This window comes from Lissotriton helveticus, chromosome 11 (assembly GCF_964261635.1).
Source record: "Lissotriton helveticus chromosome 11, aLisHel1.1, whole genome shotgun sequence".
Taxonomy (NCBI): domain Eukaryota; kingdom Metazoa; phylum Chordata; class Amphibia; order Caudata; family Salamandridae; genus Lissotriton; species Lissotriton helveticus.
In genome coordinates, this window is record NC_136072.1 from 1,100,062,061 (window position 1) to 1,100,085,581 (window position 23,521).

The following is a 23,521-nucleotide window of genomic DNA, read 5'->3' on the forward strand; positions in this document are numbered from 1 at the left end:
TGGCTATCAAGTCGTCCAACAACACTTGCTACCTTTAGCTACTTACTACATAAGTAGATTTGCTGGGAAATGACTGAACTCCTGTATCAACTGAGGAAATATGTAAGCGCTTTGGTACAGCCCACTGGTGAAACCCTCACAAAAAACTCAGAATTCACTAAATGTGACTATAGACATCAACACAACCGATTTGAAAATAGGTGTTGTAAGGAAACATTTGGAAATGCAGACCCTGCACTATCTACAGGCTCTGCAATTAAATATTTTTAGCACACTGTGTTTTATACCTGTTCTAATGAACAATTAAAATATCAACAGTAACACATCGATCACTAGAAGGTGTCCAAGATCACACAACCATGACCAGTATCTGTACTTGTGTACCTTTGTATCGGGGAACATCCTTTACGACGCAACTTTTACTCCGCACTACCATTACGACGCAGCTATTACAACGCAAGTTGTTACAACGATTTGCGCCGGAGGGCGCTGTAGGATAGGGAATAGTTTAATTATCTAGCCAACACCTTCCCTACTATCCACGGGGACTGGAGTTGGAATAGAAAATTTAACTATTCCACTATCCAGCGCCCCCCAACGCAAGTCGTTGTAACGACTTGCGTTGTAAAAACTGCGTTTTAATGGCATGCGGAGTAAAAGCATGCGTTGTGATGTCATACATCCTTTGTATCTGTACTCAGAAACATACACTAAGCACCATTATATGTGCCCAAAATCACCTCGCCACCAGAGTTGCCCTGGCTTCTTGGTGGGCCTCAGGAATAACTATTTACGAAGGGAGCCGGCTCTGGTCTCAATTGCAAAGTAACATTCTGTTCTGAGCTGAGCGACAAGATAAAGGGAAGGGATTTAAACTGCACAACATCAGCTGGGCTGAGGGCCTGCTGAGTCTCTGTTCTTGCTTCATTGCCCATGAGGCCAGGAGGAAGAAGAGCTGTGCAAGGGTAGACAGGGCATACCTGGTACCAACAGAGTATAGAAGGAAGGGGAAATCCAGGGTTGGTTCAAAGTTTAGATTACTGGATGTGGAAATGTTTTGGAAAAGCGAAGGTAGTCAGCAGGGCATTCACGGGTCTTAATGCAAGAAAGTAAAGGGCCCCTCGTCTTGTGTGTAGGTAATGAAAGACTGATGTGATAAGAGTACGGCTGGCACTTTACACCGCTCCGGGCCCTGGTGCCACGCCACCCGCTGCACTTCCTAAAGCTTTCCACCTGAGAATGGGTTTCAGGGCAGGTGATAGATGCGGCTAAAGTCTGTCAGTCACTTCTCTTGTTTGGAGAGAAGAGTGCAAGGAGGGCGATGCCCTCCAGACAGGAGTGCCACGCGGTGAGCTGGGGGGCAGCAGTGACTGCCCTTTTGCGACCACTAATGGACATCCACAGACTGTCTGTGCTGGTGCTTAATTTGTGTACGTGGTTACAGGGGTCGCCATTGGCGATCATGTTTGGGGACCGGGATGCATTTTCCATCAGGAGATTTTGATCCAGAGCAAGAGAGAGAAAAGCAGAAAAGGGAGTAAGAAAGAGGACCAACAGATAGTAAAAGAGAAAAGAGGGAGAGTGCAGAGCTGCTGAAAAAGAATCTCCCAATGAGCAGCACAGAGCAAGTGCGGGGTGGTGGAAGAAGGTGCTAGGTGTGGGGGGGGCGTGGGGCCAAGGCAGCCTCGGATTAGGCAGTCCTTGCACCCTACAGCGCCGGCAGTGGCCTCCAAAGAAATGAGGTGTATATCCGTGTGGGAAGTGCAGGGTGTGTAGGTACACGTTGGATTTGATGTAATTAATTTTCTCAGTAGTGACTTGTAGTTGGTGTGTAAATGTTATGTATTGTGGTGTTGATTAAACAGGCGGTGACAAATATACACATTGCGGTGACATGACAGCTCACCATTGCTGCTCTAAATTTAAGCTATAGAATTCTGTTCGCAAGTTCGATACCAAAACAGAACGTTCCCTTTCGCACCCCAACACTTTCAGATTGACCTTGGCGCTCCTACCTGACAACATCTGGGCTCTGACCTGCACGCTGCCTTCTCAGAAAACTTTACAAGTCAAAGGACGGGGACATGCCCACAGCTTGAGATCCGCTCGAGCGCCGCGTTCTTCCCGAGTGGCTGCATCTGCAGACATGCTCCGACGCACCAGCGAAAGTTTGGAAACGGCAATCTTTATTCCAGCTTCTCAGTAGGATAAACAGCACTGCATCGCAGTGTTACCCTTTTCCGTCTTCCCTCCGGGAGCAGATTACCAAGGATGACTAATATTAGCAGAGTTTTTCAAAGACCACCTGGGACGGATTTTGCTGTCCGAGCAGGTGTGTATTATCTGCACAAGAGAGGTGCACGCCTGGAGTGCAGTCTACAGCCTTGAGTGGACTGTAGTCTCTGCTATTTGCAAACGCTGGAGACAGCGGCGTCAGAGAAGCCCTGGGACGGACGCCGAGTCAGTGCATGCAACCAAAGCATCTCAATTCATCAGCAGCCAGGCTATCAGTTAGACAGGGCAGCTGGAAAGACCTTTCGGCCCGCGTCTGCCGTCCTGTGGAGGCTGCTGGTTTTAATATGCTTTGGTCTTCTCGTTGGAAAGCATAAACTCACAATAACAATTTACAGGAGCGGTTGGAAAGGTTTACAGAATAGAAAAGAAAGATGGTGTAGGATATGAAACTGTGAGAGAGGGAGAGAGAAAGGGAACTAGTGGTGCGGGCGCACCACAGAGGAGTGGGGGGAGGGAGCGCAGCAGCAAGGCGAACGTGCACTGCTGCTCGCGCTGGCCACTGGTGGGAATGAGCGGAGCAAAGGCGGGACATGCGCCTGCCTTTGCCCAATAGAATGACTTTTTTTTTTAAACTCGCGAAACCCAATGCCTGCCGGAGAAAGCCTGATCATACTCATGAACGTGTGGTCAGCTTTCAAATCCCCTTACAAGAGGTCTCGCGCTGCGCGTTCTTTGCTGCGCACTGCAACGCTAGGCGCAAGACCTAAAAAAGAGGTACGTGGCAGATCATGTCCACCAGGATCATCTGCTGACCGACAGAAGGTGGAGAAAGAAGAGGCAGACAGCAGATCCTGTCTGCCAAGAACATCATCTGGCCAACAGAAGGCAGAGGAAGATGAGTCAGCTGTCAAATCCTGTTCCACAGATGCATACTGTGGCCAGCAGAAGGTAGAGAAACAAGAGGCGGGTGGCAACAGACGGTGGAGAAACTAGAGGCAGGTGGCAACAGAAGGTGGAGAAAGAAGAGGTGGGTGGCAACAGAAGGTTAAGACAGAAGAGGTGGGTGGCAAATCCTGTCCACCTGCAGCATCCTCATGCCAACAGAAGATTGAGAAAGAAGAGACAGGCGGCAACTGAAAGAAGAGAAAGAAGAGGCGGGCAGCAAATCCTATTCTTCGTGAGCATCCCCCAGTAAACAGAAAACAGAAAAAGGAGAACAGCTAGCAGATCCTGTTCACCAGAAAGACTTATGGCCAGCAGAAGGCAGAGAAAGAAAAGGTGGCCGGTAGATTCTGTCTGCTAGGAGAACCTATGGCCAACATAAGGCAGAGAAAGAGAGTACAGATGGTGAGCGGCAACAGAAGGTGGTAAACAAGAGGCAGGCAGCACATCCTGTCCACCGGGAGCGCCCTCTGGTCAACTGAAACCAGAGTTAGAAGATGCAGGCGGAATATCTTGTTTTCCTGAATCATGCTCCAGCCAACAGAAGAGGTGGGTGGCAGATCCTGATACCAGGAGCATCGTCCAACCAACAGAAGGCAACAGCGGGTTATGCCGCTGAACCACTTCTTTCCTTCACTACTGAAATGAATCCAAAAACCATAATGGGCAGTAGCCACTGCCTGCCTTGAAGTCCAGCATACTGTGGGCAAAGCATTTAGCCTGCTGCCACACGGCGCTGCTCATGCTCCTACCTTAGGCATTCTTGACAGCAGAACCTGCAGTGACTCCTCAGTCCCAACGATGTGAGGGGGTATTTACATCCGTTACACCTACCTCTAAACGCCCGAACTGGTGGATTCTTGCAGACCACATTTAAGCATCCACTCTTACTGGATGCTCTGTGCATGGGAAATTTGTGGCGTTGTCCTTTTTAGGTCTCGGCTAGCATAGGCTGCGCACATGTGCAGTCTCGCTGGCGAGTTTTAATGAGACAGAGGATTGTTCACTAGCGAGGTTAAGCCCCGCCCCTCTTCTCCATTGACTGGCCTCCTAAACGGTGGCCAGCCATTGGAGAAGAGGTCCTAGTGGCGTTCTTCTTTCTCAGTATGCCCCGTCCTTTTCAGACGGGGCTCCTTGACTTACTGCTGGCGTAAAAGGTTTCTTATCTTCTTTATGGGTCCAGATGGCCCCATAAAGAAGATAAGGAACCTTTTATGCCAGCAGGAAGTCAGCGCTTGTTCTCACGCGCTACAAACTCAACTCTGTCTGCTCCATGGCCTTCTGAGATCCCATACTTTCTACGCAAACATACGAATGCTCCTTGTAATGGTAAATGTTTTTGGACAGTAAAATTTAATTTACTTCTTGATGGGCTTTCAAGGCGCTTTCAAGGCGCAGAGCCCTCACACCACCACGGCCTGGTTCCTGTTGGTCTCTCGATGGACGCGCTAGTCACCAGAGCGAGGCATTCCAGAAGATTCCAGAGGCAAAGGTAAACTTATTCATACGTTTCTATGGTTATAGATGCTTGCCCTATCATAACGCGCATTTACCGCCTGTCTTTTCAAGTAGTCAATTTCGTAAATAGAAGGATGCTTGAGACCCAACCGTAAAGAAACATGAGTGATACAAAAAGTATGCAAAACATTAAACGGTAATTTAAGGGAGTTTATATATAAGACCCTTGCGCCGCCAGTGCGTCACTTTTCATATGGGAAAAGTTATGTACCAGGCGGCACAAGGGGCTTGCAAATAAGACTCCTTAGCTAGGTATATTGCATTTTACGCCGGGTTCTCACTAAAGAAACAAATGTCAAAGGAACGGTTGCAATGTCAAATGACGGGATTCCGTATAAGTCTTTAAACTTTGAATAAGCAGTGTGCCACGAAAATACGATTCAGGAATGAAGAATGTATGTTTCTTGACTCAAGATCTCTCTCCTAAGAGCTAGCGGCAATTTTTTATGTTCTCGACACGCCTGACAATTTCTTCTAAAGCACAAATTCACTTGTCAAATTGTAAAATGATATACGGCCAGTTTTTTTGTTTCTTGGCACAAAAAATGAAAAATACAATGGCTTTCTGGGGCAATGAAGGGGTGTGCATTCCGGCAGTAGTAAAGTGGAGCGACGAGGGAGGAACAGGGGAAGTGAGTAGACCGAAGGACCCCCTTGATTCAATGAAAAGCTGGTGGATGAGAGGGCAGCTGTGAATCGTGATGAAAGGAGACGTGAATGGCGATGAAAGGGAAGGCCAGGAGTGACAGGGGGCACGTGATTACATAAGGAGAGCAGATACAGGGAGCCTTTAATGAAAGAAAATACGTGGGAGTATATGAATTCGATCACATTTCATTGGCCATCTGCTACGAGTCAGTATCTGGGAAACTGCTCGCCGCTCTTGCGATATGATGTCATGTTTTATCGTACGTTATATGTGATGTGGTGTTTTCTTATGCGGCTCCGTTATATGTTATATTCTACTGCGTTACCTTAGTTTGTATGACACAATACTTTGCGGCGTGCTTTGTGTAGTCTTATGCTGTGTTTCGATCTGTTGTATGAGCTATACATTGCGCTTTATTGACTATTGTGGTGGGATGTATTTACTGTTGGGCCTGACCATCATGTCACTCATCCAGACGTCGACAAATACACTGTTGCAGAGTTTGTGAGCGAATAGGCCTAGCAACATTTATCTACTACATTTGTATGCATTATAATCCCCATCTTCTCTTTAGAATGGCGTGAAGAGCCATTTTAATGCCCCCTAGCACTGGAGGTGATTGTCAATGCTCCTTATTTGAGTGGGTTTGGAGTGTCAGATTTTGTGTGTGTGTGTGGTTCTGTGTGTGTGTGTGTGTGGATCGCAGTGTGTGTGGCTCTCTGTGTGTGTGGTTGTGTGTGTGTGTGTGGCTCACAGTGTGTGTGTGTGTGGCTCGCAGTGTGTGTGTCTCTCTGTGTGTGTGGCTCTCTGTGTGTGTGGCTCTGTGTGTGTGTGTGTGTGTGGCTCGCAGTATGTGTGGCTCTCTGTGTATGTGGCTCTCTGTGTGTGTGGCTCTGTGTGTGTGTGAGTGTGGCTCTCTGTGTGTGTGGCTCTGTGTGTGGCTTGCAGTGTGTGTGGCTCTCTGTGTGGCTGTGTGTGTGTGTGTGTGTGGCTCGCAGTGTGTGTGGTTCTCTGTGTGTGTGGCTCTCTGTGTGTGTGACTTTGTGTGTGTGGCTCTGTGTGTGTGTGGCTCTGTGTGTGTGGCTCGCAGTGTGTGTGGCTCTCTGTGTGTGTGGCTCTGTGTGTGTGTGGCTTTGTGTGTGTGTGGCTCTGTGTGTGTTGGTGGCTCTGTGTGCGTGTGAGGCTCTCTGTGTGTGTGTGTGGCTCTGTGTGTGTGTGTGTGTGGCTCTGTGTGTGTATGTGGCTCTGTGTGTGTGTGTGTGTGGCTCTCTGTGTGTGTGTGTATGTGTGTGGGGTCTGTGCGTGTGTGGGGCTCTGTGTGTGTGTGTGTGTAGACTTTTTAGTTTACCCGAAGAGCCGTGAAAAGAGTGATTTCTTCAATGCTATATACATTTACCGTCACAATATGTGTGTATATATGAGTCTCATCCACAATATATGGAACAGATCTGTCACACCACCAGCTTCCCGTCATGATTACCTGGGTAAAAGGAATATTCTGTGCCCTTGCAACTATCCAATAGGTTGGATGCTATATCCTTTGGAACGGTCTCCCGGGCGTTGATCACTTCAACAGCTCCTAGAAATAAGGAGTTTGAGACGTTATTGGGTGCGTGCCACTGTTCACTTCCAGTACATCTTACACATCCCCATTGTACTTGCTCACCTCTCGCGCTCTCTTTTACACTTCAACCCCTGCACATCTTTCTTACACCATCTCTTAGCTCACTCCCCTCTAAGATACATTGTTATATTCAAGAGACTCCACATTTATAAATAAAAATACAGGTTAATTTAGGGTTCATGGTTCCGGTTACTGTAACATCACAGATCCTTGTAAGGCATACATACATGTACCAACATGTCTTCTCACGCTTGCCTAAAAAGCTGGACACAAACTTATTGTAGCCTGCCTTTGAGTGGGGGGCTATCCATTTTTACACTTGACTTGATCTTTTACCTTAGTCGAGTGGGCTTGATAAACTCAGTGAGGTTAACTAAATATTGGTGAATTTTACTAAAGCCAATGTGATGCCCTTAGCTTCTAAATGGACCAGAAACTATTTAAATTCTTACAGCCATCCGCTAGAAAAATATAAATGTTATTGCTGCCTGGATGTCACATTTGCAGAGGATCAGAAATGAGAGAGGGATGGTAAGCCTGAGAACCTGATGTAGAGTTGAGCCTCAGATTCTGATGTAGAGCTGAGCCTCAAGACCTGACGTAGAGTTGAGCTTCAGAACCTGACATAAAGTTTAGCCTGAGAACCTGATGTTGTGTTAAGCCTCAGAACCTGATGTAGAGTTGAGCCTTAGAACCTGATGTAGAGTTGAGCCTCAGCACCTAATGTAGAGGTGAGCCTCGGAACCTAAAGTAGAATTGAGCCTCAGAACCTAAGGTAGAGTTTAGCCTCAGAACCTGGATGGAAAGTTGAGCTCAGAACCCAACATAGAGTTGAGCCTCAGCACCTAATGTAGAGTTGAGTCTCAGAACCTGAAGTACAGTTGAGCCTCAGACCCTGATGTAGAGTTAAGTCTCAGAACCTGACATAGAGATGAGCCTCAGAACCTGAGGTAGAGATGAGCCTCAGAACCTGAGGTAGAGTTGAGCCTCAGAACCTGATGGAGAGTTGAGTCTCAGAACCTGAGGTAGAGTTGCGCCTCAGACCCTGATGTAGAGTTAAGTCTCAGAACCTGAGGTAGAGTTGAGCCTCAGAACCTGATGGAGAGTTGCGCCTCAGAACCTGAGGTAGAGTTGCGCCTCAGAACCTGAGGTAGAGTTGCGCCTCAGAACCTGAGGTAAAGTTGAGCCTCAGAACCTCATGAAGAGTTGGGTCTCAGAACATGATGTGGAGTTGAGCCTGAGAACCTGATAGAGAGTTGAGTCTCAGAACCTGATGGAGAATTGAGTCTCAGAATCTGAGGTAGAGTTGAGCCTCAGAACCTAAGGTAGAGTTGAGCCTCAGAACCTGAGGTAGAATTGAGCCTCAGAACCTGATGGAAAGTTGAGCCTCAGAACCTGAGGTAGAGTTGAGCCTCGGAACCTGATGTAGAGTTGAGCCTCAGAACCTGACGTGGAGTTGAGCCTCAGAAACGGAGGTAGAGTTGAGCCTCAGAACCTGAGGTAGAGTTGAGCCTCAGAACCTAATGGAAAGTTGAGCCTCAGAACCTGAGGTAGAGTTGAGCCTCGGAACCTGACATAGAGTTGAGCCTCAGAACCTCATGGAGAGTCGAGCCTCAGAACCTGATGGAAAGTTGAGCCTCAGAACCTGAGGTAGAGTTGAGCCTCGGAACCTGATGTAGAGTTGAGCCTCAGAACCTGACGTGGAGTTGAGCCTCAGAAACGGAGGTAGAGTTGAGTCTCAGAATCTGATGTAGAGTTGAGTCTCAGAACCTGACTTGGAGGTGAGCCTCAGAACCTGACGTGGAGTTGAGTCTCATAACATGATGGAGAGTTGAATGTTAACAGAAAATCCTCTGATTTTTTAGAGTAACTATTAAATCCACTGATGGGAGAATCCCCCCGCAGAATTGCATCTGGCATTAGAATAGGATGAATAGGATGTTAATTCTGATGTGGTATTCTACACCTCTGAGAATCCTCCAACAGAGGATTTACCCCTTTTTCAACTAATCCAAGAAACCTTTATCACTCTGAATCAAGCCTCAGTAATTTAAAGCCCAAAACAACCCTACTCGTCTGTAGATTTTACTTGCCGTATGGTAACTGGTCTCTAGTTATACTGACGAAAGCCTATCAGGCCCAGGCCAGATTGTATGTCAACCTATTGAGCACAAAACTATCAGGCTATAAAGATGTCACAGCCAGAGTACCAACTACCAGAGTACCACTACTCATCAGTGAGCAAGGGCGTTCACGCCCGAAACGCGTCTGTTCGACGATTTTTGTACCCCTGCACTTTATGGATGATGAATAAAGAACCATAACCTAAAGACTGGCTTTGGACGTGTTTATCGTTGTCTGCGCACTGGTGAGCGTGCATGAGGATTGACTGCACAGTGACCGGTTGGAGTGATATATATATATATATATATATATATATATATATATATATATATATATATATATATATATATAGAGAGAGAGAGAGAGAGAGAGAGAGAGAGATAGATAGATAGATAGATATATATAGATATATATGTAGATATATATAGATATAGATAGATATATATATAGATAGGCATGCAACCCCTGATTGTATCATTGCCAATAGCCAAGTTACAACTTTTAACTATGCTGACGACCTCCAGCTGGTGTTCGAAATTGATTCTTCTAACACATCAGTCTCCAATTTCCAATCCACCATGACCTCTATTAGCACATGGATGTACGCCAACCAAATAAAACTTAACCCCGATAAAACTGAGCTGATCCTGACTGAAGGCACTGGTAACCCCTGGAATTCTAACTTTTGGCCCCCACTCCTGGGCAGCCCCTTTTCCCAGTGGATGCTGTAAAAAGCCTTGGGGTCATAACCTGCAATGACCTGTCTATGAAACCCCAAATCAGCGCAGTGGTATCTTCTTGCTTTTTCCAATTACTCAGAATATGGAAGATCTGCAGATTTCTGACCAGCGAGGCCCACACCCTTGTCACTCTGGTCTTGGTCATCTCTCGCATTGATTATGCCAACTCACTCTATGTTGGCATTCCAGCATACCAACTCCACCGTTTACAACTGGTACAAAAACAAGCAGCCAAGCTCATTTTCCATCAACCCAAACATCAACATGTCAGCCCCCTGATGAAGAGCCTCCACTGGCTTCCAGTGGCCAAACGCTGTGCATTCAAACTGGGCTGCACCATTTTTAAAGCCCTTGTTGGCCAGGGCCCACACTTCATCTCGTCTAGGATCCATTGCTATGTCCCGTACACGAACTCCGCTCCTCCCACCTCAACCTGCTCATGATCCCCACCTCAAGCGTAAAAAACACGGTGGCCTCAGATTCTCCTTTCTGGCCCCTCACTTCTGGAACTCCCTCCCGACCGGACTGAGATCAGTAACCTCTTACACCCAATTCAGAACACTTCTTAAAACCCTTCTCTTTTCGCACGCATACGAGAAAAGTTCCTGTCATCACTCCGCTGCCACCCCCCACGCTCTCAGCGCCATGAAACTGTTTGGTGTAAGCACGCTCTACAAATAATTTTAACATAACATATATATATATATGTGTGTGTGAGCACTGAATACTATTCTTAACTCTACATCAACATACCTTAAGATATAGTCAAGACACCGATTTGTGGTGCTAAGAATATAAACCTACTATATATAAGTACTTAGATTCACAATGTCTTTGTAATCATTATTCGGCCTATGATAGTTTTGCACCACAGTTTTTTAAAGTCGCTAATCTGGTACTATACCCTACGCTATGTCAGTTATAGTAATGCGTCTCATCTATGGGCTATGGATGATTCCCACAATCAGGGGTCTCTGAAGGTCAGTTGAGTCATACAAAAATTAGGCTCATGGAATGGCACTCCTGTGACTGCTTAGCAATATTAAAATATAAGGTATTTAGTAAAGAAATATTTGCCCTTATGTTGAACACTGGCTCAGTATTTAATAGGGTTAGAAAGCCAATATTAACAATTCTGACTAAACTAAAAGAAACTACAAACTGAGCCTGAGGGGATGGTGTTAAAACTGAGCCAGACGGGGAGGAGCCAAGATGGCGATCGGAACAGTCGCATGAACGCTTCGCTCTGAGATCCCTTCCTCCCCGCTCGCCTATCCTGTCGATAATCCTGATCGAGGCTTTCTGATTTCTGCTATCGGAGAAAATCGCTCACTTACCGTCTGATTTTTGGCCTCCAACGTGCAGTGGTTCCTGCGATCTGCCCTTGTCTGCTTGCTGGCCTTCCCGGCCCTGACGCCGGGGCCTCGAGTGCAGCGCCTGCCCGGCGGTGTTCGGAGTGTTGGTGGCCCTGGTCCGGATGAGAAGCCTGTTGATGGGAGCCTGGGAACCGCGAGCCGGGAGAGATGGAGCAGACCCACTCCCAATAGTGGGTCACCCCGTATGCCCGAGCAGTTGGTGAACCGGAGAGAGGCCGTGTTGTCCGGTTCCCCTTGGGTGTGACGCCCACTCATGTTAATAGTCCCGTCCGGGAACCGGTGCCTGGCTCCCGGAGAGCTGCTGGGAGCACACCCGGCCTTCTGGTGACTCTCCTTTCTTCGCCGGGCGCCGACCGCCGCTGATCGGCTGTGGGTCCTGTTGCCTCTGGCGGTCGTAATGGACTTGGAGGTGGAGGGGATAATGGCGGCGAACGAAGTGCTCAAGATGGCGGATGACCCCTTGGAGTGTATCCCTACCGGAGACGGAGACACTGTTGCATTTGCGACCCCCAGACCTCGGTTACATGGGGCGGCGCTTACACGTAGTCATGTGCTGCTTGCGCTGGTTACTCTGCGGACCGATCTGCTCAGGAAGTCCCGGGACTTGGAGTTACGGATCGCTGCCATTGTCGATCCGCCATTTTGTGGCGTAGTGCCTTCTCCCCGAGTTGGTGCCGTTGATTCTCCTCCGGTTGCTGAGCCGGGGTCCCCGGATGAATCTACGATTTTGAGGGAACGAATGGATCTGGCGCCGGTGCTGCAATGTTTCCCACATCTTGTGTTCTCCAATCCGTGCTGGGCAGACCTGATTTTGGACATGGCCGCGTTGGTGATTGGCGTACTGTTGCATTCTGGCTGCCGCCATGTTTCGTTGGCTACTTTTTGGTGGCTGGGACAGTATTGTGCGAAGATGCCGCCTGCCTCACTTGACTGGTATGGACTTTTTGTATCGTACTGTCTCCTGACTGCACGGATGTTTGGCAGTTCTACTATTCACAGAAGTGGCCAGGGGTGACCTTGCCTAGGTCCTGGCGGGACTTCCTCTTAGTTAATGGCGTATCCGGGACTCGTCTTGTGGACTGTTATTGATTTCATCCTGTGCGTTGGCTTTTCTCTGTATTCTTTCTGGCCTCGATCTGTAAGCTTTCAGTTGCGGGGATGGGGGGGACCGGGTGTTTACATCGCCGGCTCCTCTCCTCATTCTCTCTTTTTCTTCTTTTCGTTACTTTTCTCTCCTTCTTCTTTTATTTCCTTTCTTTCGGGTGACTCTGGGGCGACAGACACGCTGTTAGTGGGGTAGGCCATAGCCATTACGGTGATGTAGGGTGGCGGGTGATGGGGGGGGTTTGTTATTTTAATTTGTTTTGTTCTATGGTCCCTTTTTCTCCCCTTTCAAGGGGGTTGGCTATGTCATTTTTTCTCTCCTTTACTTATCCGGTGTCTGCACTTGCCTTTCTTACTGTCTGGTACGGGTGGGCTTTCTACACGACATCTTGCTAAATTGCTTGTTATTGTTTGACCTTTACTTCTGGCCCACCTTTGGTGGGCGTAGGGTGTATTTGGCCCCGTTACTTATTATTGCTTTCTGATTGCATGGGGGGATATACCCCTCCCGTCTCTTTTTATCTGATTGTGTTGCATGACGCCTTTGTTGATATAGCCGCTGCCTCCTCTTAATATCATAAAAATGAAACCTCTTTTATCCTTGCGCTTTCCTGTGTTACGACCGCATCTTACGGCTATACTGTACTTACTTTTTATCCTACACGTCCAAACTGCTCTGTTTTTTGATCTCCTGATTTTGCGGCCGGCCCCTGTGGTTGTAGGCCTGCGCTTGTATTGCTCTGCTTATATTAATAAAGGTTTCAAAAAAAAAAAAAACTGAGCCAGAGTGGATGGTGTGCGTTTATTTTCTAAACTAGAACATATAACTGTATTGAACACTTTTGTAAGGGTGATTTGCATCTTAGATAAATAATACCGGTTAACATAGAATTGTGTCTGCTATGATCGTGCAAATTACATCGATGTAAGACATTGCTTGAAATAATGAATCCTAGAAATGGCCAGCTGTGTTCTGAAAGCAAATATTGAATCAAACCTCTGTATAAACTTGAAGAGATCATTAGATGCATTCTACTTGACTCACATCTTTGGGTTGTATGTTCCTTTCGACTTCTAAGTATTGCACCGTTCCCTTTCCTGGAATCTCTTTCTATCTCACATTCTCTTTCCCTTACATCTTTGGACTGCACATTCAGTTTGTCTTGCCGCTTTCTTACACCGCCCTCCTGGCTCACATCTCTCTCTAGTAACCATTCATTTTGGTTCACATCTCTGCATTACACATTCCTTTTGATTTACATTACACATTCCTTTTGGCTCTCATTATTGGATTGTGCATGTCTTTTTGCTCTCATCTCTATCTATTACAAATTCCTTTTGGCTAAGATGTTTGCATTGCACACTCCGCTTTGCTTACTGTTGTAGTCTTCCTTTTACCTGCTGCACTCTCCTTTCAATAGTTCTCTACCTACCTGCTCAGCTTGTGATGAGGTCATGTAGAATGTTGGAGTGGGTTTGTATGAATGGAGTGTCAGTTGATCTGGATGGCTGAGCAGCCAGGAGGCTGCTCCTGGTGGGGCATTTATAACAACTTAAAGGGCACTTAATGAACTTACCATCTTCCTGTAACTTAAGAATAAATATACTTGAATATCTACAAGACCCAGACTACGCATCATCTTTCATTACAATACTGGCGACGAGTTGGAGAACCTATATGATATACATTGAATGGGCTTGTACATATGAAGTATTGAAGAAGCACAAGCAAAGAGAAGCTGAAACTGCTGGAACTGAAGAAACATTAGAAAAAGAAGAAGCGCATAAAGAAAAAGCAAACTGACTGTCCACATGCCCCACCAGTGACCAAAGACCGGTCGGCCTCAACGTGGACGTGCCAGTTTTTGTTGAACTTGGGTGAGTGTTAATTTTCCCCAAATGTGTGATTTTACCAATTGAATTTACTGGACTGGAGTGACTGTTCCCTAATGTGATCAGACAACCTGCAAACCTTGATGTTCATTTAATGTGTGAAGAAGCTGACTGGGAAAGCACAACATAGTTTTTTTGAATGAGTTAAAACTGCAGCAAATGTTTACCGACTTGGAAATTACACGCAGCTGATAATTTGAAAATTACTTTTGGCTGTAGAGAGACTTTAGCCCGTTCTGGCTTAAGAAACTTTTAAGTTTGAGCTAGCGTTTCTTCCTATGCCAGCTGACTCACCGTTTGTCAGAATGACGGTTGATGTACGGAGCTCTTTCCAGTTCGCCTCTGTGCCTTGAAATGGTGACGTCGTTGGAATCCTCCGTGGTGTTGGTGGAAGTCTCCTGTGACCCCTGTGACGTTGGATCTCTGAAGGGTTACCTCCGTCATGTTCAGCGTCTCAGCGTGGCCTATTTCCTTTAGAAATTGACGCTAAACGACGTTTAGGCGGCCATCTTAGCACATTGGGAAGAATCCCTTTATTGTGCTGAAAATCACGACGTTTAACATTGAAGATTGAAGATCGCGATGTTTATGTTTTACAACTTGGTTCTCGAGGTCTATCAGACCTTTGGTCTTTCTGATTTAACTGCTTTCCTTAACTCTGGACTTTGTGGATTTTCACTTTGTGAGCAAATAAGAGCCACCGCCATGGACTTTATGATGGGAGATCTCGAGTTGGTGGTGGTGCTTGTGGCGAATTTCCGTGCATACACTGGATATAACCTGCACCACCTTGACTATGGATGAATGATGACTTGACTTTTGAGCGAAGTTTTAAAATTTCGGGTGAGATATCGCTCATCTATGGACTGGACTTTCGGGTGCGGTATCGCTCATCTACCTAGACTACGGTGACCACGTTTTTTGTTTTAGTTTGTTGTGTTAATATAACTATGTATTTTACATCTGCATTTTCACTACATTGTATTGGGGACATGTTAATGTTGTTGGTTTGTTTGTAACCTTGAAGTGTGTTTTGCCGGAATTGTGTTGTTTTGCGGAGGACGTCGCGAATCTTCCCGTATCTACAACATTCCTTACTTGAGACAGCTCACTGGAACATGAGACATTCTTATTTTTGCTGGTCATTAGTAGTTTTTTTTGTCTCTCGTTTCCTGGAGTAGTGTTGGTAAGTGTGTATTTAGTTTCTTTTACTAGGTTGGAGTGTCCCTTATACAGTTGTACGTGTATGTCATGAGTTTAAAAGTTTTCCTAAACTTAGTTTGCCGTGGATTTTAAGTAACCCATATTTTGATTTCCTTGGATTTAGTTTCCAAAAATCTGTTTACCTTAGGTCTAAAGAAACCTATCAGATGTTTGCCATGGGCATGGCGTTTTCCATAAAATGTTTTCCTTTGAGTATATATTCCCAGAAATTTTGACTATCTTGGGATTACTTATTCCCATAATTTGTTTTCCTTTGGAGTGTTATATTTCCAAAATTTTGTCTATCTTGGGATTAGTTGTTCCCATAATTTGTTTTCCTTTGGGTGTAGGAATACCCAAGATTGGTTGCCGTTGAGTTAGTGTTACTCATAACTTGCTTATCTTGAGTTCAAGTGACTCATATATCGTTTGCTTTGAGTTAGAATAACTCATGATGTGTTCCTTTGTTTGTTTTGGATTTACAGTTACCCATAGTTTTTTTTAAGGGTGTTGGCTCAGTCATGTGGCGTTTAGGTACACCGTGTGGTGTGTTGTTTTGGAAACGCAATATGTAGTTTTGTTTGTATCTTTTTGCCTTGCTTTCCTTGTTTTCCTTATTTTATCAGAGAGTAGGGTGTATTACAAGTTTTGTAGTGCATCCTCTTTTCTGCTGTTAGTGTATTTTACTATCTCTATACATTTTTGAGTACGGGGTAGGATGTGTAGTATGTTTAATTTCATGGCATTATCAAGGGGTAGGATGAGTTGTGTGGCATGTTTTATTTCATGCATCTTTCCTCACTCTTATTTGTTGTTCCACTACACTTCTTCCTTACATTTGTTCGTTACTGCATCCTTCTGTGCTCTAACGTGTGTCTAACAGCTTCACACTTTCTCTTTGTTCTTTCATATTATAATGGAGGAGTTTCTGTTTGTTCTTTCATATTATAATGGGGGAGATGTGTTGTAGTCTTCCTTTTACCTGCTGCACTCTCCTTTCAATAGTTCTCTACCTACCTGCTCAGCTTGTGATGAGGTCATGTAGAATGTTGGAGTGGGTTTGTATGAGTGGAGTGTCAGTTGATCTGGATGGCTGAGCAGCCAGGAGGCTGCTCCTGGTGGGGCATTTATAACAACTTAAAGGGCACTTAATGAACTTACCATCTTCCTGTAACTTAAGAATAAATATACTTGAATATCTACAAGACCCAGACTACGCATCATCTTTCATTACAATACTTACATTCTACCACACATTCATTTTGACTTACCTTTTATGATACAGATTTTGTTTTTGGCTTACCTTTTTATGATGCACATTCTTTTTGACTGTCCTCTTTCTATTATGCTTTATGTTGCTCACCTCTTTCTCCAGAGCACTTTCCCTTCGACTCCCTTCTTTGGATTGCCCATTGTTTCAGACTCGTATCTCTCTGACTGTTACACATCTTTCTTGGCCTTTATGTCACTAATGTACATTTCATATGGCTCAGGAATTTTCTTTTACATTTAATTTGGGATCTCATCTTTCACAAAATGGCACTAGGGTGTAGGTTTTTCTTTCTGGAACTATTAGAGTTCCTTTTCCATCTCAGAAAGGAGCAGAGGCCACCGCTGGGGGAGGCATGTTGATACCCACCCCAGTCTGAAGGAGGGCAATGTGAATATGTATCTTGAAGTCATGTGTAGCAGTCTCAATATTAAACTCATTTCTCTAATACGTCATATCCATTACAAACCGCCAAAGTCCTTCGGCAGACAGGTAGCACACTTCTCTGTAGATGCACTTGGTTTTAAGGGTGTGAGTTTATAGTATGGCATATCGGGAGAAGAGGGCAGATTTACATGCCCCTTGCGCCACTTTTACGCCCCTTTTGTGACGCAGCGGCGGCGCAAAAGATGCACCATGGTGCAGGGTATTTACAACGTGACACATCTCCCAGATGTGTCACGTTGTAAAGCCCTGCGCCAGAAGAGGCGTACCATCGCAGGGGGAAGCGTTCCGGCGCAGGAACGCCCCCCAAAAGTGGCTGAGTGAAATCTACGAGATTTCACTCAGTCACTTTTGGGCCCATGCTGCATCAAAACCCTGCGCCTGCTTGAAGCAGGCGTAAGGATTGACGCCGCATTGTGTACATAGGGCCCCCCTGATCATTGCTGGAGCTGCGACGCAACTCCAGCAATGCGCCGCTTTTACGGCACAAATGCGTGACGCATCTGTGCCGTTTTTGCCCCATGGTACGCCGCATTGTAAATGCGGGGCATCATGGGTGGCGGAGCTGCGGCGCACATTACTGGCGCATCCCTGCCGATATGCAGGGATGCACCAGTAATTGTAAATCTGCTCCAAAGTGTTTTGATGCACTGCCTATCAGAATGTGTTTTTTTTGTCATATTCCAATGCGCACGAAAGCTTTGAAGCTTTGATGCGCGGGCGCCATCTTTAATGTGTCCGCAAAGCAAAGGTTTTTGTTTTTCAAAAACAAACTCACAAAGCAGGAATGTGTTTTAGAACAACAAACATAATGTCCCTGACACGCTGGGAGTTCTCTCCCAGTCAGGGTTGGTTATTCATTGTATTTCCTGGTCCGGACGGCCAGGCTTTCCGTGCCAATTGCAGAGAGGAAAAAAAAACATGTCGGGACGTTCGCTCTCAACAGGGCGTACGTGTGATGTCCAATGACGACAGCAATGTTCATCGGCCACCAGCACAAATGTGGTGTCCCCCCAATGCTAACCAAAACAGGGAAACTGCGAGTTTGGTCACTGGGGCTGAGTACATAAGTCTGGTGACCTGATATGAGAAGCAAACACTGGGACAGGCCAGACATAAAAGTAGGACTAAACGTTATTTCTATGTTTGTCCCGTGCCTATTTTTGCACACTAAAATACCTACACACACACATAACCTTAGCTGTGGGATTACTTTTAGCCTCTACCCTGAGTACCCCTGCCCTCCCCTCTGACTTCCCTCTGCTGCAGCATGCATGCAGCAGACTGAACCTGCACTAGCCTGGTCCGAGCCTCCCCAGTTTTTCTTAGGGGGCCTCGAAAGGGGGCTCTAGGGGGCTCTATTTTCGGACCTCAAAGGTCAAAGGTAGGGTGACCAGAAGTCCCGGTTTTTGTTTGGTGTTACTAGTGTGGGTAACATGTCTTGATTGTGAAATACTGCCGATTTCGATTTTCACTATTGAAAGGCTATCTTGCCCATAGGATAACATGGGGAATGCTGTGTAACATGTTTACCTGCATATCTTTCCATAACGGCAAGAGAGACAAATGGAATCTGGTATCCCTGAACTCAGAATTTAATAACACATCCTTTAGTGAACATGGTTTTTAAATTCTACGTTTGGAAATAGCACTTTTAAAAAGTGGTTATTTTCCTGTCCAACCTTTCTGTGTGCCTCTGCCTGGTTGTGCATTGGCTGTCTGGTTTGTGAGTGACAGGGGCTGGGGGGGCTCCAGGAGGCTGGCTGAGTCAGCACAAGGTTGAATAGACCCATCTGCATGTAGAGTGGTGGGAGGAGTAGCACCTGGGTCTCAATAGGGCTGTGTCTGCCTCCCACAATGCTGGCTCACCTCCTGAGGTGCATCTGATGGCCTGCACACAATGCTAGTTATCTTGATTTAGACCACGCCCCTACTCGAATAGGCCACACCCCTTTCAGAGATTTGTCATGCCCCTTTTAGAGCACCACCAGGTTTTTCCCCCACTTAAAGCCCTGCCTACTACAGATCAGAATAAAATGTTGTCTATATTTGGATGACTTGGTACGTTCCACATATATCTTTTCAATAACGCTTTTCAAACATTAAAAAGATTGCGAAGAATACCAAGTGAACACGATAGACACCTACTAGATCTCATGCTCACACTTGCGTGTAAAATCATTTTGAGTAAATGGAAAAGTGCTTCTGATGTCTCTTTCAAAATGTGGCAGGAATGGCTGACTTAATTGAGAGATGCGGATAATGACGTCCTCCACTCTTCACCTTGGCGAAAACCTCACACCAAACTCTGGATTTCACTTGACTCAAGGGAGACATATTACGATCCGCCTTAAACTCGTTTTGGGTATATCCCCTGAATCACACCTCGTCTATGTCCATGATTGGTATTTTGTCTTGGCTCTGTATTCCGTTAATTTGACCCAAATGTATTGTAATCCGTTATGCTGCTGCTGTTTAACTTAATTTAATTTTCCTTTTCCTTTCCTCTCTTTCTTTCTTCCTTTCCTTTCCTTTCCTTCCTTCTTACTTTCTTTCTCTTTCTTTTTCACAGGAGTAACATTTAACACATGGATAACCTGTTCATTGTATATCGAATGTGTGTTTTGCTGACCATGACTTGTTATATTTTATTTCCCCATGATATGTAATTCAGGTCAGATTAGCCTCACGTAGGTATCCTTTGTGTACATCTGTACATTATTCCATGTCTCCTTCTTGTTTATTTTTGTACTCTTTGCATTCTTTAATAAAAAAGATTTGAAATAAAAAAAAGATTGCGAAGAGGTTTTTTATTTTTTACACTAACCAGTTTGTGAGAACTTGTGAGAAGGGCTAGCATAGGAAGCGCACGCACATGCGCATGACGGAGTGTGCCCGTGCCTATTGGGGTGCGTGTGCGCCAGTTTCTGACTTGAGGGATCAGCCACGGGCGTTCCCTGAAGTTTCCCGGTCCTTCCAGGAGGATGCGAGTCGAGAGGGTTCTATAAACATACCTGAGGAGGCGTTGTAGATGGTGAAGATGACTCCGCCTCCCAGGCCCATGCTTTGGGGGTTCATCAAAGAGCAGCACAGGAGGGATGCGATGGCGCTGTCCACAGCCGAGCCGCCTTGTTCCAGGATGTCCCTATTGGGAAACACAGACATTAGTGGTGGGCTCCATACTACAACAGACATGGTAAAGGTGAGGGGTACGTATTCTCTGCCCGCTGTGCCCACATAGCTGCCACTCTCTGTTGTGCGAGCACAGGTGTCAACTTCTCTCAGTTCAAACCTTCAAACTGGTGAATCTGTATCTCATTATGCAATAGAAGGAGCTTTATTATATGGGTGTCCAACAATAGTCCAGATGGTCATGGTAACCACCGACTAAGTAACTGAGTTCCATTAGATTCATTGTATGTAAAATAATCTTGTGTAGGTATGAGTGAGTTGTGGCATGGATCCAGCCCTCCTTGTCATATGGTGGACACCCCAGCACATCTTCAAGAGCCCTTATTTGAGCCCATCCTACTCTACAAGGCCCTGCTCAAAACACCTAAGGAAATGACATGGTTTTAAAAACCAGGGTGATGGAATGTACCGAACATATCAAGCATCCTACCCAAAATGCCCTGCAGTGGTTCTGGGAGCTCAGTTCATAGTCCTTCTTGTGAATGCCTGAATCCTTCCGGGCCAAGGGCTCTGCGTGACAACACTGCTCCAAGGCCATGAACCAGCGAGCAAGCGGCCTTCAAACACCCCGGCCAGCAAAATACAACAGAACAAGGATGGAGCACAATCACTGAGCAAAAATCACTCCACAGAGGAGAGCCCTGGACTCCGGTTTAAAAATCAAGCAAAGTACTGTCGGTACAGGAAGCACTTGACAATCTCCTTATGGTTGTATGTCATTACAACGCGGGCTTTTACCCTGCATGCCATTACAACGCGGGGATTACAACGAAAGTCGTTACAACGACTTTCGCTGGAGGGCGCTGGATAGTGGAATAGTTTAATTTTCTATTCCAACCCCAGCCCACGTTGACAGTAGGGAAGGTGTTGGATAGAAAATTAAACTATTCCCTATCCAACAGCGCCCTCCAGCGAAAGTCGCTGTAACGACTTTCGTTGTAATCCCCGCGTTGTAATGGTAGTGCGGGGTAATCCCCGCGTTGTAATGGCTGTTCTCCTCTCCTTATGCACCCTGGCCTGTGACACTGAGCCGGGTGCTCTCCACAGATTCAGAGGGCTTCTCCCAGCCCAAACCCGGAGGAGGTGCTATGCCAGCTAGCACACCCCACTTTTCTGTATTGATCCCTCAATTTTGGAATAGGCTACTAGAGAGCCTATGTAAGGAGTCCGCCCTTCTCACATTTAAGAAAAGACTTAAGACTTCTTTTCACAGAGGCTTTGGGCACATCATAGGCTCTGACCGGGAGTATGTGCAATCGATCATTGGCGGGGTTTTGTTACTCTCTCGCAGCGCTGAGAGACCTCTAAAACAATCTGCTCTACACCACAGCACTCTATTCCACTGCACTTTACGCCATTCCAATGTGCACCACTCCACTCTATACCACTGCAATCAATGCTGAACCACTCTACACCACTACTCTATGCGCTCTATAAATCCCAGTTAACATAACATAACATAACATGATTTATACTGCTCTGCTGACTGTTGGTTTGTTTCCTCTTGTTTGTGAAAACTAAAGGCACCACTGTGTGCCTCCGTGTGCCTCCGTGAGGCAGTAAGGATGCGCTGTGGGACTGAACACCGAATGCATAGATGAATGAATGAGTAACTAAACGAGTTTATGGGTGTATCCCATCTGTAACACGTCTGGCCTGGGCACCCGGCCCTCTTTCTAAAGCTGTAACCCCACTGACATCCTTTCCACAGAAACGACAAACTCATAAATTCTAAAAACCAAGAAGGCATATCTGTCCCCTGCCCAACCCCTGTGTGGGGAGGGGGGCATGTATTCATTAAGCACAGTCCACTGCTCTGCAAAATAAACCCCTCTGTGCACATCGACAAGTCCAGAGCCCCCCTGTCCTACCCCACAAGACTCAGACAGTCCCATAAAGGTCACACAGACCTGCACAAAACATGCATGCACAGCTCTGCCAGTGTACCTCCATCATGGCCTGCAGGTTCTCTGTACACACACAGCTCTCTCTGCTAATGTATCTCTATCATGACCTGCAAGCCCTGTGTGCACACACAGCTCTGCCAGTGTACCTCCATCATGACCTGCAGGCCCTGTGTGTGCACACTTAGCTCCACCAGTGTACCTCCATACCCTGCAGGTACTGTGTGCGCACACAGCTCTGCCAGTGTACCTCCATCATGACCTGCAGGTTCTCTGTGTGCACACAAAGCGCTGCCAGTGCACTTCAGACATGCCCTGCAGGTCCTGTGTGTGCACACACAGCTCCACCAGTGTACCTCCATCATGACATGCAGGTCCTGGGTGCACGCACAGCTCTGCCAGTGTACCTCCATCATCACGACCTGCAGGTCCTTTGTGTGCACATACAGCTCTACCTGTGTACCTCGATCATGACCTGCAGGCCCTGTGTGTGCACACTTAGCTCCACCAGTGTACCTCCATCATACCCTGCAGGTACTGTGCGTGCACAGAGCTCTGCCTGTGTACCTCCATCATGACCTACAGGTCCGGTGTGTGCACACACAGCTCTACTTGTGTACCTCGATCATGACCTGAAGGTGAGTACGAGACCCATGGAACTGAGGCTTGACTAGAAGCTTCAGGGAACTCTGGGGGGACAGGAGACTCAAGGAACTGAGGCTTGACTAGAAGCTTCAGGGAACTCTGGGGGGACAGGAGACTCAAGGAACTGAGGCTTGAGTAGAAGCCTCAGGGAAGTGAGAGGGGAGTAGATGGTCTTGGAGCAGGAAGCTCAGGAACCTGAGGCTGAGTAGGCGTCTAAGGGAACTAAGAATTAGCAGCAGACTCTGGAACTGGGGTTGAACAGCAGGACCCTCGAGGAACTGAAGGGGGTAAGAGTCTCAAGGATAAGGGTCAACAGGAACCCTAGGAACCTGAGGCTGAGCAGGAGCCACAAGGAACTAAGGACTCACAGCAGACTCAGGAACTGAGGTTGAACAACAGTCTCAAGGGGCTGAGAGCGAGTAGAAGCCGCAGAGAACTGAGGGTGACTAGAAGCCTCAGGGAACTGAGGGTGAGCAGTAGCCTCAGGGAACAGGAGTGAGCAGGCACCTCAAAGATATGAGGGTGAGGAGGAGCCTCAAGGACCTGCGGGTAATGGGGAGCCTCAAGGAACTGAGGGTGAGTAGGAACCTCAAGGAACTGAGCATGACAAGAAGCATCGTGGAACAAGAGTGAGCAGGATCCTCAAGGAACTGAGGGT

General features: G+C 46.5%; 1 protein-coding gene across 1 annotated transcript in view; it reads right to left on the minus strand.

The window, feature by feature from the left end:
* The window catches only part of GGT5 (gamma-glutamyltransferase 5), a 263,704-nt gene that overhangs the window by 76,854 nt on the left and 163,329 nt on the right, over positions 1-23,521 (minus strand). Inside the window, exons 3-4 of the mRNA XM_078667773.1 lie at positions 20,137-20,267; positions 6,825-6,923 (exon numbers count right to left, since the gene is read on the minus strand). Coding sequence (XP_078523899.1) covers positions 6,825-6,923; positions 20,137-20,267 — 230 coding nt within the window. The remainder of the gene's footprint in view (positions 1-6,824; positions 6,924-20,136; positions 20,268-23,521) is intronic.